The sequence below is a fragment of the Equus caballus genome, chromosome 8 (assembly GCF_041296265.1).
Source record: "Equus caballus isolate H_3958 breed thoroughbred chromosome 8, TB-T2T, whole genome shotgun sequence".
In the NCBI taxonomy this organism is placed as follows: domain Eukaryota; kingdom Metazoa; phylum Chordata; class Mammalia; order Perissodactyla; family Equidae; genus Equus; species Equus caballus.
Window position 1 is genome coordinate 76,214,890 of NC_091691.1, and position 14,773 is coordinate 76,229,662.

Consider the following 14,773-nt stretch of genomic DNA (forward strand, 5'->3'; position numbering starts at 1 on the left):
GAAAGGCAGTAAAATTCAAGTCCTTAAACCTGTCTGTGAAACGCTGTGATTTGTCAAGTCTCATACACACAAACGTCAAACTGAGGACTGTCAATGACAGATTCCAGTGGAATTTTTCCAGTATTTCTAGAAAGCAAATGCTTTAATAAATGCATTTCCACTTAGTGAAAACTTCACGCAAGAAGAAAATAGTAACTCTAAAAACTGTTAAGTTCAATAGTAGAATTGATATGTCTGTTATGAGTTCAAACTGTCCTTTCATTGCATAAACACTTCCACGACTGGCAAGTAGTATTAAATATGACCAATTTTCTCAAAGAAATATCAACTTTCTGGTCTCTGATTAAAGGAACATGCTGCTAGGGCAACCTTAGGACTACACACAGTCAACACATTTTTGCGGAATAAATGACACAGGAATACTATATAAACCAAACGATAATTGTATAAAAGTAACAAGACATTCACAAATGAATCAAATTCAAATTCTTAATAAACACAACCCCCGATGCCACTCTGGCCCTAAATGAGGTTTCCAAGGGGCAATTACAAAGAAGTATTTTTCCTGTAACAAGTCACGGCAAGGAGAGAAGTAAGTGAGGTTTTGCCAATTTTTTCAAAAGTTGAGAACATTCAACTAGCAGGAAATTCTTTAAAAATATTGTTGTTTTTTTGGTACTTTGGAATTATAAACTTAATATCTTAATGGGATGATGGATCATAACATCACATACATACACACACACACACACACACTCACAAAATAAATAAATAAAACAGAAGAAAAATAGCAGCGTCAGGTTGTGGCTGCACACAGTTATCTGTGTTTATCAGCGACTGCTATCCGGACTGGGTGCTGTTCCCACAGCCTCATATCAGCACAACCATTTAGAAATGAAACAACCACAGGAAACAAGCAAAACAACTCCCTGGCTGTCTGGTATGCATCACTTCAAACTCAGAATTTAAAAATTCTCTCCAAGTTTCTAAATATCGGCCCATTAAGTTGTTGTCTGGGGATTTAGGGAGGCCCTTATTGGGACTTGATGAACCACTTCTGTGTTCTATGACAAGATAATTTTTAGCATCCTCATCTAAGCCACGTTCCAAAACATAAGAGCCGTCACAGACAGCGGCACTGCCCTAAAGGAACTCCTAGCGCATCCTCCCTCCTGTTCTTAAACGGCACTCGTCCTCGTGCTGCTTCTGTTCTTTTCCATCCTCGTCCTCTGAGGTCGGGTAGTAAGCACCTCATGTTTAAAGTGGACGGAACAAAGGCAACGTGTTTGCGCCATTGTCTGCTGACCACAGCGGACAGGACCAGAGCCACCTGCAGGCCTGAGGAGAGCCAATCAGATTCTCTCCTCCAGGAACTGAGGATTAGGACTGCAAGACTCTGGTGGCCACAGGCACGATGCTCACAAGGACATGTCACGAGCTGGGAGGCAGGAAGGGGAAGGGCTGGAGTTGCTGTTTGAGTTCCAAGTCAGCAAACAGGGAAACGTGGTGGACAGAGTGCAGCAAAAGCAGAAAACTGAAGCACAAAAAAGCAGGGACCAGAAACGAAATGGCCTCGAAAGTGGATATTCTTGAATCCAGAGGCTTTTCTGTCTTAGGTTCTCGTTCTCTGTGAAATCCTGGTGTACTTCTTCCCCTTTAGTTCAGATAAGAGAAACCTTTGCACACTTTCTATAAGATCCCTCCTTTAGTTTTCGTGTAATTAGTTTGAGTGGGTTTCCTATGGTAATAAGAGTCTAATTATTAACAATCACTGGTTTACGGTTGACTTACTTCAACCACTTGCTAATAATCATTTAAAATTCTTCCCTTGATTTGAGACATCACTCCTTTATTTCTGTTTTAGATGTTTCTCAGGTACCAAGATCACAGTCAGATCTCGAGCGGAGGAGTACTGTTATTTGTAAATAACAATCAAAGAAAATCTTTCTTTGACACAGTAAGGTAACTACTTACATAATCTGGTAGAGGAGTGTCATTGGAGCTCAGCGAACCTCTCAAGGACTGTGTGGCTTGTTCCAGAACTTTGTTGTGTTTTTTAGACAGCAAGGAAAACAAACTGAAAAAAACAAACAAAAACCCCAATTATTTTAAAAGCACTAAGCATCTTCTTTTCTAGATCTTATATGGAATTATATAGTTACACAAAATCATTCTAAATATTATCAGTTATTCTAAAATATACTTGTAATGATTGTTTTTCCATGCCTGTGTTAACAGCAAGATGAATAATACTACTGATACAACAAAAAATGAAATGAGAATTACAAGGGTTCTAAAAATTAAGAAAAGTTTGACAGTTTAAAATTATATTTCAGACATAGGAGACATTTTCAGATGATTACTGCTGTGGAAAGAACAGTGGAAAGAATTAGAAAACTTGGGATATGGACTGACTTTATGAGTAACTCATAAGTTTCTCATCTTTCAAATAAGTGTTTTGGATTAGATTATTGCTCATTAATATAATACAGTATAGAGTCTATATTCTATATTATAGCTTTATATTCCTCTTTCTCTCAAAAACAAATGACTTTAAATATATGTATTATAAGATTCCTACCTCTGGCCATGATTAACTGGTACTGAATAATTCTCCTCCTGTAAATAACTAAAAACTGGACAAATGAAACAACTGTTTCATTTTTTGGAAATATTTCATTCAAAATATGAAACAACTGTTTTCAGGTGTTGTACAACATCTAAAGTGCAGGATTATGATCCCTCAGAGAAAAGAGATCCACGTGGGTCCCATAATGATGAGTTTCTGCCTAGCACAACATTCTAGACCATGGTTCAGAAAGGGGGGACCCAACCAGCACACAGCAGTATTGTGCTGAGCTGGGAAGACAGAGATATGAATCTGGGGTTGCTGTAGCAGCTGCAATTTGCAGCCCAGATTATCAGACTGGAGAGAAATGCAAGAGGGAGGTCAAGAGATCTGCCCAAGGGTCTCCTTGAATGGCTAAATACTAAGCTGCACTGTGCAGAGAAAGACCCCAAAAGGTGTGGCAACCAACAACTATTCAGGAGCTTCAAAATGAATAGATATTTTGGAGGTCACAACAGGCTGGAGGATGCTGGCATTCCAAACAGCCAGAGTGGAGAAAACTCATTGAACATGGGCATTCAGTTAAAATTCTCACAAAGGCCATGCTTTAGGAGTAGGGCTAGAGTAAAGATTATTCTAAGATGCACTCTAACAGACCGAAATGAGCAATTTTCAAAGAATAAAACAAATTTACATTAAATGTAAATGGACTAAACACCAGAGTTAAATGGCAGAGATTGTCAGACTGGCTAAAAAAGAAAGACCCAATCACATGCTGTTTATAAGAATCACACTTGTAAATTTAAAGACATAGATAAGTTAACAGTAAAATGATGAAAAAATATTATAATTAATTATAAAGATATAATATCTATATAGTATATTAATATATAAAATATACTTAAGTTAAATATTAATGTATGTATTATATATTACAGAGATGGAATTAATTATAATGTAAACAGTCATCATAAGAAAGCTGGAATACCTCTATTTATATTAGACAGAGTAGGCTTAAGGACAAGAATACTATTATTAGAGATAAAGAGAGAGATTTTATAATGAGGAAAGGGCCAATTAACCAAGAAGACATAACAATTCTAAATGCGTTTGTGCCTAATAATAGAGCTTCAAATACACACAATTATATGCTCCTAATATTAAATCTACTGTAGCTAATAAAAAAAGAATTCCTCTTTGGGTTAGAGGGCAGCTTAAAAATAAAGGTAATTCTGATTCCATGTACTTTTCCACATAAATATGAGGTATGATCTGTAGCACTTTTTTTAAATGCCAAAAACATTACTCTAGTAGTTCTCAGTGATACTTTTCTAAATAGAATATTGGTTTGAATATCCATTTAGGAAAATCCCTAACTATTTCAGATATTCACTGAAGACAGGGCTACTCACTATTCTTTCTATATTAAGTGTTAACTAACATTATTCAGGGGAAAAAAACCTCCTTAAACAATAGATGTTGTACAAAGCAGATAGAACAGAGGCAAGGAATATTCTCTAAATCTATACTCAAATCCAGTAGGAAGAAAAAGTGAAATAATTACTGAGTGAATAAATGTGGAATCACATGATACTGATTAAGTGCTAAGCATAAGTCTAAAAGAGACACTTCTTTGAAATGGAATAGTCCAGGAAAATTTTGTCAAGGGGTTAGATCTTACACAGAGTCTTGAAGACGAGAAAAGATTTATTTGTGCAAGAGAAGAGAAAAGCCATTTCCAAACAGAAGGTAGAACACGGAGGCGAAATAGGGGACAGTGAGAAGAGTGGAGTGGAAGTGCTACTTCAAGAAGATGGAAATAAGATTCAGTCTGGGTTTGTGCATTTTTCCCCAATCATTTTATTTTTCTGGGTCTTCTCCATTTGAGGTTTAGTTTTGCTTTGTTTTTCCTTCTTAAGGTTAAAAGTAAACATCTCACTTTCTACTCATACCCATTCCCATGACCCATCGTTCACTAACATTTTCAGTTTGTTGTATACGATTCCAGAAATGTTCTATGCAGCAAGGCATGTATATAAATGAATACTGTACATATACTTCCATCTTTTTTACTCCACAAAATATGTATTGTTCTGTACCTCACACTTTTTCCACTTAACAATATATTCTTTGATTCATTGAACATTTATCGAGTGCCAGTCACTTGATATCTAAGTATACAGATATAACAATTCATTTAATTAGTCCATTATCAATCAGTCATTACAATGTTTCTAGGTTTTTTTTTATTATAAACAGCACCGCAATGAATACCTTCGTAGGTAATTTTTAGCAGACCGAAGGTGAGACTATCTATAGGATAAATTCCTTGAAGTGAAACTGCTGAGTAAAAGAATAACTGCACATAAAAGCGAACTGCTGTAGGAGTATATATTTTTAAATAAACAATTTAAACAATGAAAATAAAAAGGTAAAAATATGTTGTAATAGTGTATAAATCATATTCACATGGAAATGCATACAAAGAGGGAAATTAGCAAGATTCCTCCAGTTGGTTGCAGCATATTCTCTGGAATAAATGGAATTTCAGAAGTTCTTTTGAAACTGAAAGAACTTTGGTGGTGGATTCTAGCCTAGGGCATAGCAAGACTCAGGCCTAAACTGGGTCCCCACACTAAAAGCAAAACCGGCAAATACACCTGGAAGACTGAGCTGCTTGGTCTCACTAGAGGGAAGGAGGCAGTGGAGGCGAGTGAAGCAAGGCAGCGCACTTTGTTGAGTTTACAAAACACTAGAACTCAGGAGCTGCTTTCAGGGTTCAACAAACCTGGGCTTCTCTCCCTGAGTGTCCTAAGAGTGTACCTTCAGGGAAGGACGACAGAGGTGATCTATGGTAACTTTCAGCATCAACTGAAGATAATTATTAGAGTCTTAGGAATCAAAGCAAAAGGGATTTGAAATTGTTTCCCTTGGAGAAGAAAGGCTAGTTTATTTATTTTAAAAGAGAACACTAACAATCTGCTTTCCTTGTTAGTAGGAGACAAAACAAGGAAGTGAGCTTCAATTCAAATAGAAGCTCTTTCAGTCGGGCATAATGGAAAATTTGACCATTCAAGGGCACAAAATGTTGAAATGGTCCCCAAGAAGCAAGCAGTGGCGGCTGCTCCCAGCCGTTTCTAAGGAAGTTGGTGGAAGAACAGAGATTTGAGGCCACTTTTGGTCTCCCATCAGGAATGAGAAACAGAATTCGCGCCACAGAATTCGCGCCTGCTTCAAGTTGTTATGCCTCTACAGTTTAATAGGCTTTTCCCTCAGGTCTTCTAGCTAGAGCTTTCAAAATTTTGGTGTTTTTTTTTTTTTTTTAACATTCTACTTTCGGTTTTCATTTAGCATTTTTAAGGCAAAATGATCCAAATTTATATGAGACATGATTTGCAAATGGCCGAGAAAAGTAACTTTTGCTTAAAGCTTTGCTTTCAAAGTACTAGCCCTAGCTTAATGCTAGACAGAATGATAAAGACACATGGTGTTTGCATGTAAAGGGATAATTCTGATTTTAAAAATAAGTGAAATTGACTTTCAAGTGTGCTTAATATTCATTCAGTCAGGATACAGCTGCCAGAATACTTTTTTTAAAATTAGAAGAAGGCTGGAATTTTCTTCTTTTATAAGAATGTTCATTACAAATTGGTTTAACAACGAAAAACTGAAAACAACCAAAAAACTGTGGGATATTCAGACAATGAAACAATATGTAGCAATTTAAAGTGGTCTAAAGCTACATGTAACAATAGGGATAAATCTCAAAAAAAAGTTCTACAGGGAAGGACCCTTGTAGAAGAATGTGAACAAGGTGATATTATTTATACAGCATTTTAAAAATGAAAACAATCTTATATATATATATCTTTTACCAACAAAACACATGAAATAATAAAATATATATGGAAATGATAAACATTGCATTTAGGACAGCCATTATTCTCTGAGAAAGAAGGGAGGGAAATGGCATCAGGGAGGAAGAAACAGAGGATTCAGGGCTTGTGCTCTCTCTCTAATGTTTTTTTGGTTATACTGGATACACACATAGGAGACTGCTGTATTACTCCCTATTTTTTTGGTGTATGCCTTAAATATTACATACATCTTAAAAACTGAATAAAAAGAATACAGTATCCTGGAGAAAACAGAGCGCCTGCCAATAGCCAGCCTTTCACAAAAGAAAGCAGCATGGAAAGAGACTCTGTGTGGTCAGTCCGACCTGGAATATGCTCAGAAAACCACAAGCTGCTGAAAAGCGCTGCAGTTTAGGGAGTACACTGCTGGCAGGAGATGAGAGCAGAATAAGGACAGTCTGCAGACAGACCGTGAAGGGCCGCCACAGCACGTCAAAAGTCCTGGACTTTATTCTACATGGAGTGAGAAGCTAATGGAACATCAGTCTTACAAAACGATAAAAGAGACACGGTTCCTTGTTCCACAGGAGCTCAAGTCTGATGGGATAAGGGAAAAAAATGTCTACACTACTAAAGCCAGAGAGGGCCCTGGGTCTGAAGAGAGTGCTGTGGGAGCACCGCTGAAGGTTAGGTACATTCCACAGAGGGAATCTATCTTGCCCGTGGACTTGAAGGTTAGGGGGTTCGCTAGCTGGGAACAGTAAAGGGGGAGGGAGAGCCAGTGAGAAAGGAGAAACAGTGTATAGAAAGGCAGAGAGAGACTTCAGGGGAGTACCGATAGCCTATCTGGGCAGAAGAGTGAAAGTCCATGGAGAGGAAGAGGTGGCAAGAGATGAAGCCAGCAAGATAGGCATGGGCCTGTTAAAAACACCATGCTAAGAGGTTTGCATTCCATCTTGTCAAGTCACTGAGACAGACAGTAAGTCAAATATTTACCAAGAACCTACTATGTGCCAAGCAATGTGCAAGGAGCCTGGAATAGAGCGACAAGCAAAAGCAACATGGTCAACATGGTCTTTGTCCTGCCCTCCTGGAGGTTCTACTATCAGTGTGGTGATGGAGATGAGCAGGGAGCGCAACGGGGACAAAGCCCAGGGCTGCCCAAATGCACCTGGAGGTAGGGACAGGAAACCATTTCTGGAGATGACGCCTGAGCTGAACCTTAAGGAACAATTAGGAGGCAGGCGAGCAAATGAGGCAATGGTACAGGTAACTGGGCAAAGAGCAGAGCAGGAAGGAAGGCAGAGAAATCCAAGCACTGCTGGTGCAGGAAACGGCAAAGCACACACGTTCATAAAGTGTTAAGTACACAGAGCACCACGATACAGTTGGGGTAGTAGTGAGAATATGAGAACAGTCCATAAAGTGCCTCCTAGACTTTGGACTTCATCCTGAAAGCCAGGTAGTTTTACAACAGCAGGACTATGATAACAAGAAAAAGAGACAAAAGCACAGCTGCTGTGTTTGGTGGGAGGTGCGGGGCCAGGGATGGGCAGGAAGGGTGACTGATTACTCCTTGCTCATCCATGTGCTCTCTCACCTCATGGTGGCCATAGAGTCCCTGCCACAGAACCCCAGGGCTCCTAGAAGCAGTGTGAAAACCACTGACCTGAGCAGTGAGGTACAAGTACATGACAAGTATATTTGTTTTAGAAAGATTCCTCCGACCTTAGGAGGAAGGATGGACAGGAGCTGGCAAGAGAACAAGAGTAGAAACAGAAAGATCCTCTAGGTACCTTCTACATTGCTCAAAGGAAGAGATGAGGAGACCCTGAACTAGCAAATACGGGCTATTTGGAAGGCAGAAGAGGTAACAGAGAGTGAAAAAAGGGAATCATGGATGACTCTAAGGTTTCTTACTTGGGAAACTTAGTGGCTGGCTGAGAAAGTGATTGAACACGCTAGGAATATGGGAAGAAGAGCTGAAGAGCAGAGAGAGGGCCCAGGAAGACTGAGAGCTGTGCTTTAAAGACAATAATGATGACAACAGCAGAAGCTAAGGCTTATATGCTGTTTACTGTATATCAGACACTGTTCATCAAATAATCATATGAGGTAGGTGCTATTATTTTCCTTTTTTAAAAAAACTATAAAAGGATGATGAAATCGAGGCAGAGAGGTTAAGTAATTTGCTCAAAGCACATAGCTACTAAGTGGTAGAGTCAGGAGTCAAATTGAGGCAAGCTGGCTCCAGAATCTGTGCTCTTAACAGTTCTTCCTGGAAACCCAGAGGTGCTCAAGAATCTCCCAATGGAGACAGTTAGAAATATCCAGATGATATTTCAGAATATCATAGTTCAAAAATACTAATACTTATACTAATTACATAGTTATACTAATACTAATATCATACTAACATACGATAGTTCAGAAATGCTAAACTGGTGCTCAGGAGAAGGGTGAGAAATTTTAGGGTTATTGGCACCAGTTGAAATCATAAAAGTACAAGTGGTCACCCAAGGATAATGTATAATATAAGTAAAGAAGCATAAAGACAGAATTCTGAGAACACCAAGGCTAAATGGGCGAACAGAGCAAAGGAAGCCAATAAAGGTCATTTAGAGAAACAGTGGAAGTAGGGGAATCAGGAGAGAAAGACATTCTGGAAGCCAAGAGAATAATCTCAAGGAGGGAGCAGTCACCACTGTCAAAGACAAAGAAGCATCAAAAAAAGAAACAAAGTCACTGGATTCTGCCCAAGGAAAGAAATCAATGGGGACGTTACCAAAAACCATTTTCAGAGGGGAGGAGGCCGAGGCTGGACCTCAGCGGCTGAGAGAAGTGGGATGCGGGGAAGTAGGCGGTGCTGGGAGCAGAGAGCTAGAGGGATACTCCGAAGGGAGGGCAGCCCAGAGAGAAGGTCAAGTACTGGGAGGAGGTGGTGGTGGTGGGAGGGGGTTCCCTCCTAGAAAAGCTCAGACGTTTCCCACAAGAACCTCGCCACTCACAGCTTTTAGTCACCTCCTGTCCACACCCTATTTCTTCCCTCTAAACACACTCATAACAGGAGTCACCAGAGAAATGAGGAGAACCTCAACTCCACAAAAGAATGGGAGCAGATGACTTACAGATAAAGAAACTCAGGTACAGAGCATTGGTAGTTCATCCAAGGTCAAAGTGACATAGTCTAGTGAATATAAAAGTTCTTTATAAATCCCAAAGAGCTATTAAAATGCAAAAAATACAAAATATTACTAAAGTTATTAAAGGACAGAGCTACGGCTAGAACCTAAATCTCCTTATGCCAAGCTTCCCGCTCTTTCTCTGTAGTCGCTGATTCTTTCCCCGTGCAGAAAGCCCCTCCTTCCTCCTCTCTGCCCATCAAAACGCTGCCTCTCCATCAAGGCACAGCTCCGTGCTGCTGATTCCACACCCTCTGCGGAAGTGTTCTCTAACCTGTCTTTGCAGTCAATCCTTCCTCCTCACCTCCAACCTTGCTCCAGGCCACCACTGATCTGTTTTCTGTCACTGTGGGTTTGCCTTTTCCAGAATTTCACGTAAATGGAATCACACTCTATTTACTCTTTCATGTCTGTCTTCTATCCCTTAGCATAACGTTTTTAAAATTCATCCACACTGTTTTGTGTATCAGCAATTCATTCCTTTTTATTGCTGAGTAGTTTTCCATTGTATGAACAAACCTCAATTTGTTTATCTCTTTATTGGTTGATGGACATTTGGGTTGTTTCCAGTTTTGTGCTGTTATAAATAAAGCTGCTATAAACATTCTCATACATGTTTTTGTGTGGACACATGTTTTCCTTTCTCTGGAACAACTACCTAGGAGCAGGATTGCTGGGTTGTACGCTATTTAACTCTCTTAAGAAACCGCCAAACTGTTCTACGTTCTTGCTAGCACTTGGTATTTCAGTCTTCCTAATTTTAGCCACTCTAGTGGGCATGAAGTAGATTTCACTGTGGTTTTAATTTGCATTCCCCTAATGAATTTTCTTCTGCTCACGTTTTCTTTGGTGAAGTGTCTATTCAAATCTTTTCTCCATTTTAAAAAACGGGTGGTGGTTGTTCTTCTTGAGTTCTAAGAGTTCTTTATATATTCTAGATACAAGTGCTTTATCAGACATATTTTTGTAAATAATTTCTCCTAGACCAGGAGGAGGGGGAAAAAGGGAGTCTTTTCATTTTCTTAACAATTATCTTTCAAAGAACAAAATTTTAGAATTTGATGAAGTCCAACTCATCAAATTTTTAAAAATTATTTGGTTTTGTTGCATCCTAAGAAATCTTTGCCTAACCCAAGACCCCAAAGATTGTCTCCTATAAGTTTTACAGTTTTAACTCTTACGTTTAGGTCTATGTTCCACTTGAAGTTAATACATATGTATAGCATGAAGTAGGAGTTGAGGTTCATTCTATTAGTTTGTTTTTTTGCACATAAATATTTAATTGTTCTAGAACCATTTGCTGACAAGACTATCCCTTCCCCCCTTGAACTACTTTGGCAATCTTGTCAAAATTTCATTGACCATATATGCAGGGGTTTATTTCTGGACTCTATTCCAATCTACTGGCCTGAAATCTATCGTACATTGTCTTGATGACTCTAGCTATAATTTATAGTAAATCTTGAAATCAAGTAGTGTGAGTCCTCCAACTTAGCTTTTCTTTGTCAAAATTGATTTTGGGTATTCTAGGTCCTTTGTATAGCTACACACATTTTAGAAACAGCTTGCCAATTTCTACCAAAAAGCCTAGTGGGATTTTGTTTAGAATTGTGTTGAATGTACAGATCAAGTTCAGGATCTTAACAATACTAAGTCTCTGATCCATGAGCATGAGATCACCCTGTTTACTTAGGTCTTCTTTAATCTCTCTCAGCAATGTTGCAGTCTTCAGTCTACAGATCTTGTGTGTATTTTGCTAATGTATCCCTAAGTTATTTCATATTTTTTATGCTACTGTAAATATCACTGTTTCTAAATTTTAATTTCTAATTGTTCATCACAAGAATATCAAAATACAATTGTTGTTATATACTGACCTTGTATCCTACACCTGTGCTAAACTCATTTATTAACTCTGATTTTTTTGTAGATTCATTAGGATTTTTTAAACATATGATCATGTTTTGTGTGAACACAGTTTTAAATCTTTTCTAATCTGGATTTTAAAATTCTCTTTTTCTTGAGTCACTGCACTGCCTAGGACCACCTGTACAAGGCTGACAGTGAACATCCTTGCCACTTTCCTGATCCCAGGGAAGATGTATCCAGTCTTGACTCTCCCGAAAAAAGTGAGCTAATGACACAGGCTGAGTCAACTATAACACCCCATTTCCCAGGTCACAGAAATTAGTCAATGGATATATGTGCTAAGATTTTTCTACCTGGAAATGGTAAGAAAGACTGCTTTCCCTCTCTGGTTAGAAGATCGTAAAGATGTATTCTGGAAGTGCCTATGGTCATGGTTCAGTTTAATGGAGCCGGTATTTCTTTTGTGAGCTATTCTTCACTAAGCACCCTTGAGACAAATCTTTCCTTTATTACACATGCTAGGGTCTGGTATGGTTTACTCCTTCATCTTGAAGTCACCTCTTCTTTGAGGCCTATCACAACCGGACCTGACGCATCCTATTTTCATTCCACTACTTTATTTTTTCCCATACTACTTGCCACTTTCTAAAATGCTGTATACTTTTCTTGTATGTTTTTATTGTTTCCATCCACTAGAACAGAAGTAGGCAAACTACAGCATGCAAACCAAACCTGCCCACCATCTGTTTTTGTAAATAAAGTTTTATTGGAACACAGCCACATCCATTCATTCATATACTGTCTATGGCTGCCTTCATGCTACAACGGCAGGGTCAAGTAGATGTGACAGAGACTATCTGACATGAAAAGCCTAAAATAGTTACTATCTAGCCCTTTATAGAAAAAAGTTTCCTGACTCCTGAGCTAGTATGTAAGCTCCATGATGGCAGGGATTTGCACCTGTTTTGTTTGCTGCTATATTCCTAGTGCCTAGAACAATGCCTGGTGCACAGCAGGTATTCAATATTGGTTTACTGGATAAAATACAAAGTAGAAATTCACTTAAAAAAGAAAGTATTTTTTTTAAGTTTAAAATTTCAAAGTTTATCTGGTTTCTGATTCTTCACATAAATATCTGATATTTTTATGGCCAGGAAAGTTTTTCCCCCCATATTTTTACTATAACAAAAAAACACCAAGCAGTCTCTCCCATTTACCTAGAAATATAGCTGTCTTGTACTTTTCAGTTTCTCCCGAGAGTAATCCTTCAACATTTTTCCTGAGTATACAAACCTAGCTGAGGGCCAAGCGGACGGGATTTGCTGCCAGATCGGATTTGGGCAATAAGAGAAGAATCAAAGACATCATCGAGGTTTTCAGCCTAAGCAAACAGAAGGATGGGTACACCATTCACTGAGATGGGAAGACTGGTGGGGGAACAGGTTCCAGGGAGATCATTAGGAGTTCCCTTTTGAATACGATAAGTTTGAGATGCCTATTTGTCACCCAAGTGAAAATTTCAAGTAGACATTTGGATATGTGAGTCTGGCTTCAGGAAAGAGATTCTGGTTAGAGGTATGTATTTGGGAACTGTAAACATATAACTAGAACTTAAAGCCATGGCAATGGATGAAAAAATTCAGTAATTAGTATAGACAGAGAAAAGAAGACAGACCAGAAAAAGCTGAAACCTAGACTAGAAGTGAAGGAGGACCAGATGCTACAAGTTTATATTCTAGAACTCTGGCAAGGTACAGGTATCAGAACACCCGTATACAGAAAGTATACAGAATAGAAAAAGTATATAGAATACAGAAAGTGGGGGTGCAGATAAGGCCGTGAACAGGAAGAATGACTGAAAACCTGTATTAAAAAAGTCAGACTTTCAGTTCCCCTTTCCTCCCTTGCTCAGCCCAGTGACTGCCTTCCTCCACCTTGGCAGAAGAATAGAAGTGTTCGCTCGCAAAAGGATGAAGCAGAAAGACTCTGGACTTAGGGATATGTGGCACAACTAAGGGCGGGAGAGCTGTACTGAAAGAGAGCTGCTAAGTAAGAGCATAGAGGCTGAGCACTGAAGTCTCTGTCTTCATCCCCCAGCCAGCTCACAGAACGCATCAGCTAGGTTTGTATACTCAGGAAAAATACTGGAGGACCACTCTCAGGAGAAACTGAAAAGTGTTAAGACAAAAGGATCCACAGATACTGACACTGGGGAATTCTCCAAAAAACCAGCCCAGATGGAGCAGTCTAAATGAAGCCACCAGTCAACAAAGCCCGGCCCAAGCGCACAGAACCTCCAATCGGTTCTTTAGTGCCTCACTTCTAAATACGAACTCTGCCAAAGATCACCAGAGCGCCACTAAAATGATAAACAAGCAAAAATGGAGAAAGGAACCTGGATGAAACAGAGAAATGCAGGGAGGGTACAAAACCTCCCAAAATGTTACAATTACTAAGCTAGGAGAGAAAAGCAAACATACTGAAGCTATGAAGCAAGAAGGAGGCTGTGTAACAAGGATTATCAGAGAACAAAAAGAACTCTTAGAAAATGAAAATACGATAGCAAAAACGAAAAGTTCAACAGAAGAGCTGGAAAATAAATTTGAAGAACTTTGCCAGAAAGTGGAACAGAAAAAACAAAGAGATGGAAAACAGCAGGAAAATGGCAATCTGAGAACCGGTCCACAAAGTCCAAGATAGGATGTTTTAAAAGAAGAGAGAAAATAGAAGGAGAAAAGGAAGACATTATTAAAGAATTATTTCAAGGAAAGTTCTCAAAACTAGAAAACATGAATTTCCAGAATGAAAGAGCCCACCAAGAATCCAGAAAATGGGTAAAAACAAAGAAAATCCCCCACTGGCAATGGAATTTCATAACACTAGAGATAAAATAAGGTCCTAAAAACAGAGAGACAGAGAGGGAGGACCATATACAAACGATCAAGAAGGAGGACAGCATAGATGTCTCAACAGCTAAAAAACAATGAGCGATGCCTTTGAAATGCAGAGTGAAAACGACTCAAAGTAGAATTCTACACCCTACCAAACTTTTCTTCTAGAGAAAGATGAAAATAAAGACATTTTACATAAATTGTTAGAGAAAGTAACCATCATCACGTTACACTACATGGATCATAGGTGAATAATATCCAGTTTTAACAATGTAAACACTGACTACCGACCTAACCTACTAAGATGTCTGCGTAACAGTACTGGGAGAAGGGGGAAGAGGCGCCGTGGAGCGTGTGCACGGGGATGCGTGTAGCTGAAGGGAGTTTCAGATGATGTCCAATTCT

At 38.9% G+C, this 14,773-nt stretch overlaps 1 protein-coding gene across 19 annotated transcripts in view; it reads right to left on the reverse strand.

Moving 5' to 3' along the window:
- The window catches only part of DYM (dymeclin), a 359,439-nt gene that overhangs the window by 114,715 nt on the left and 229,951 nt on the right, over positions 1 to 14,773 (reverse strand). For all 19 annotated transcript variants that reach the window (XM_023647788.2, XM_070221038.1, XM_070221046.1 and 16 more), the window contains one exon: positions 1,975 to 2,077. In XM_023647788.2, the coding sequence (XP_023503556.1) occupies positions 1,975 to 2,077 (103 nt within the window). The remainder of the gene's footprint in view (positions 1 to 1,974; positions 2,078 to 14,773) is intronic.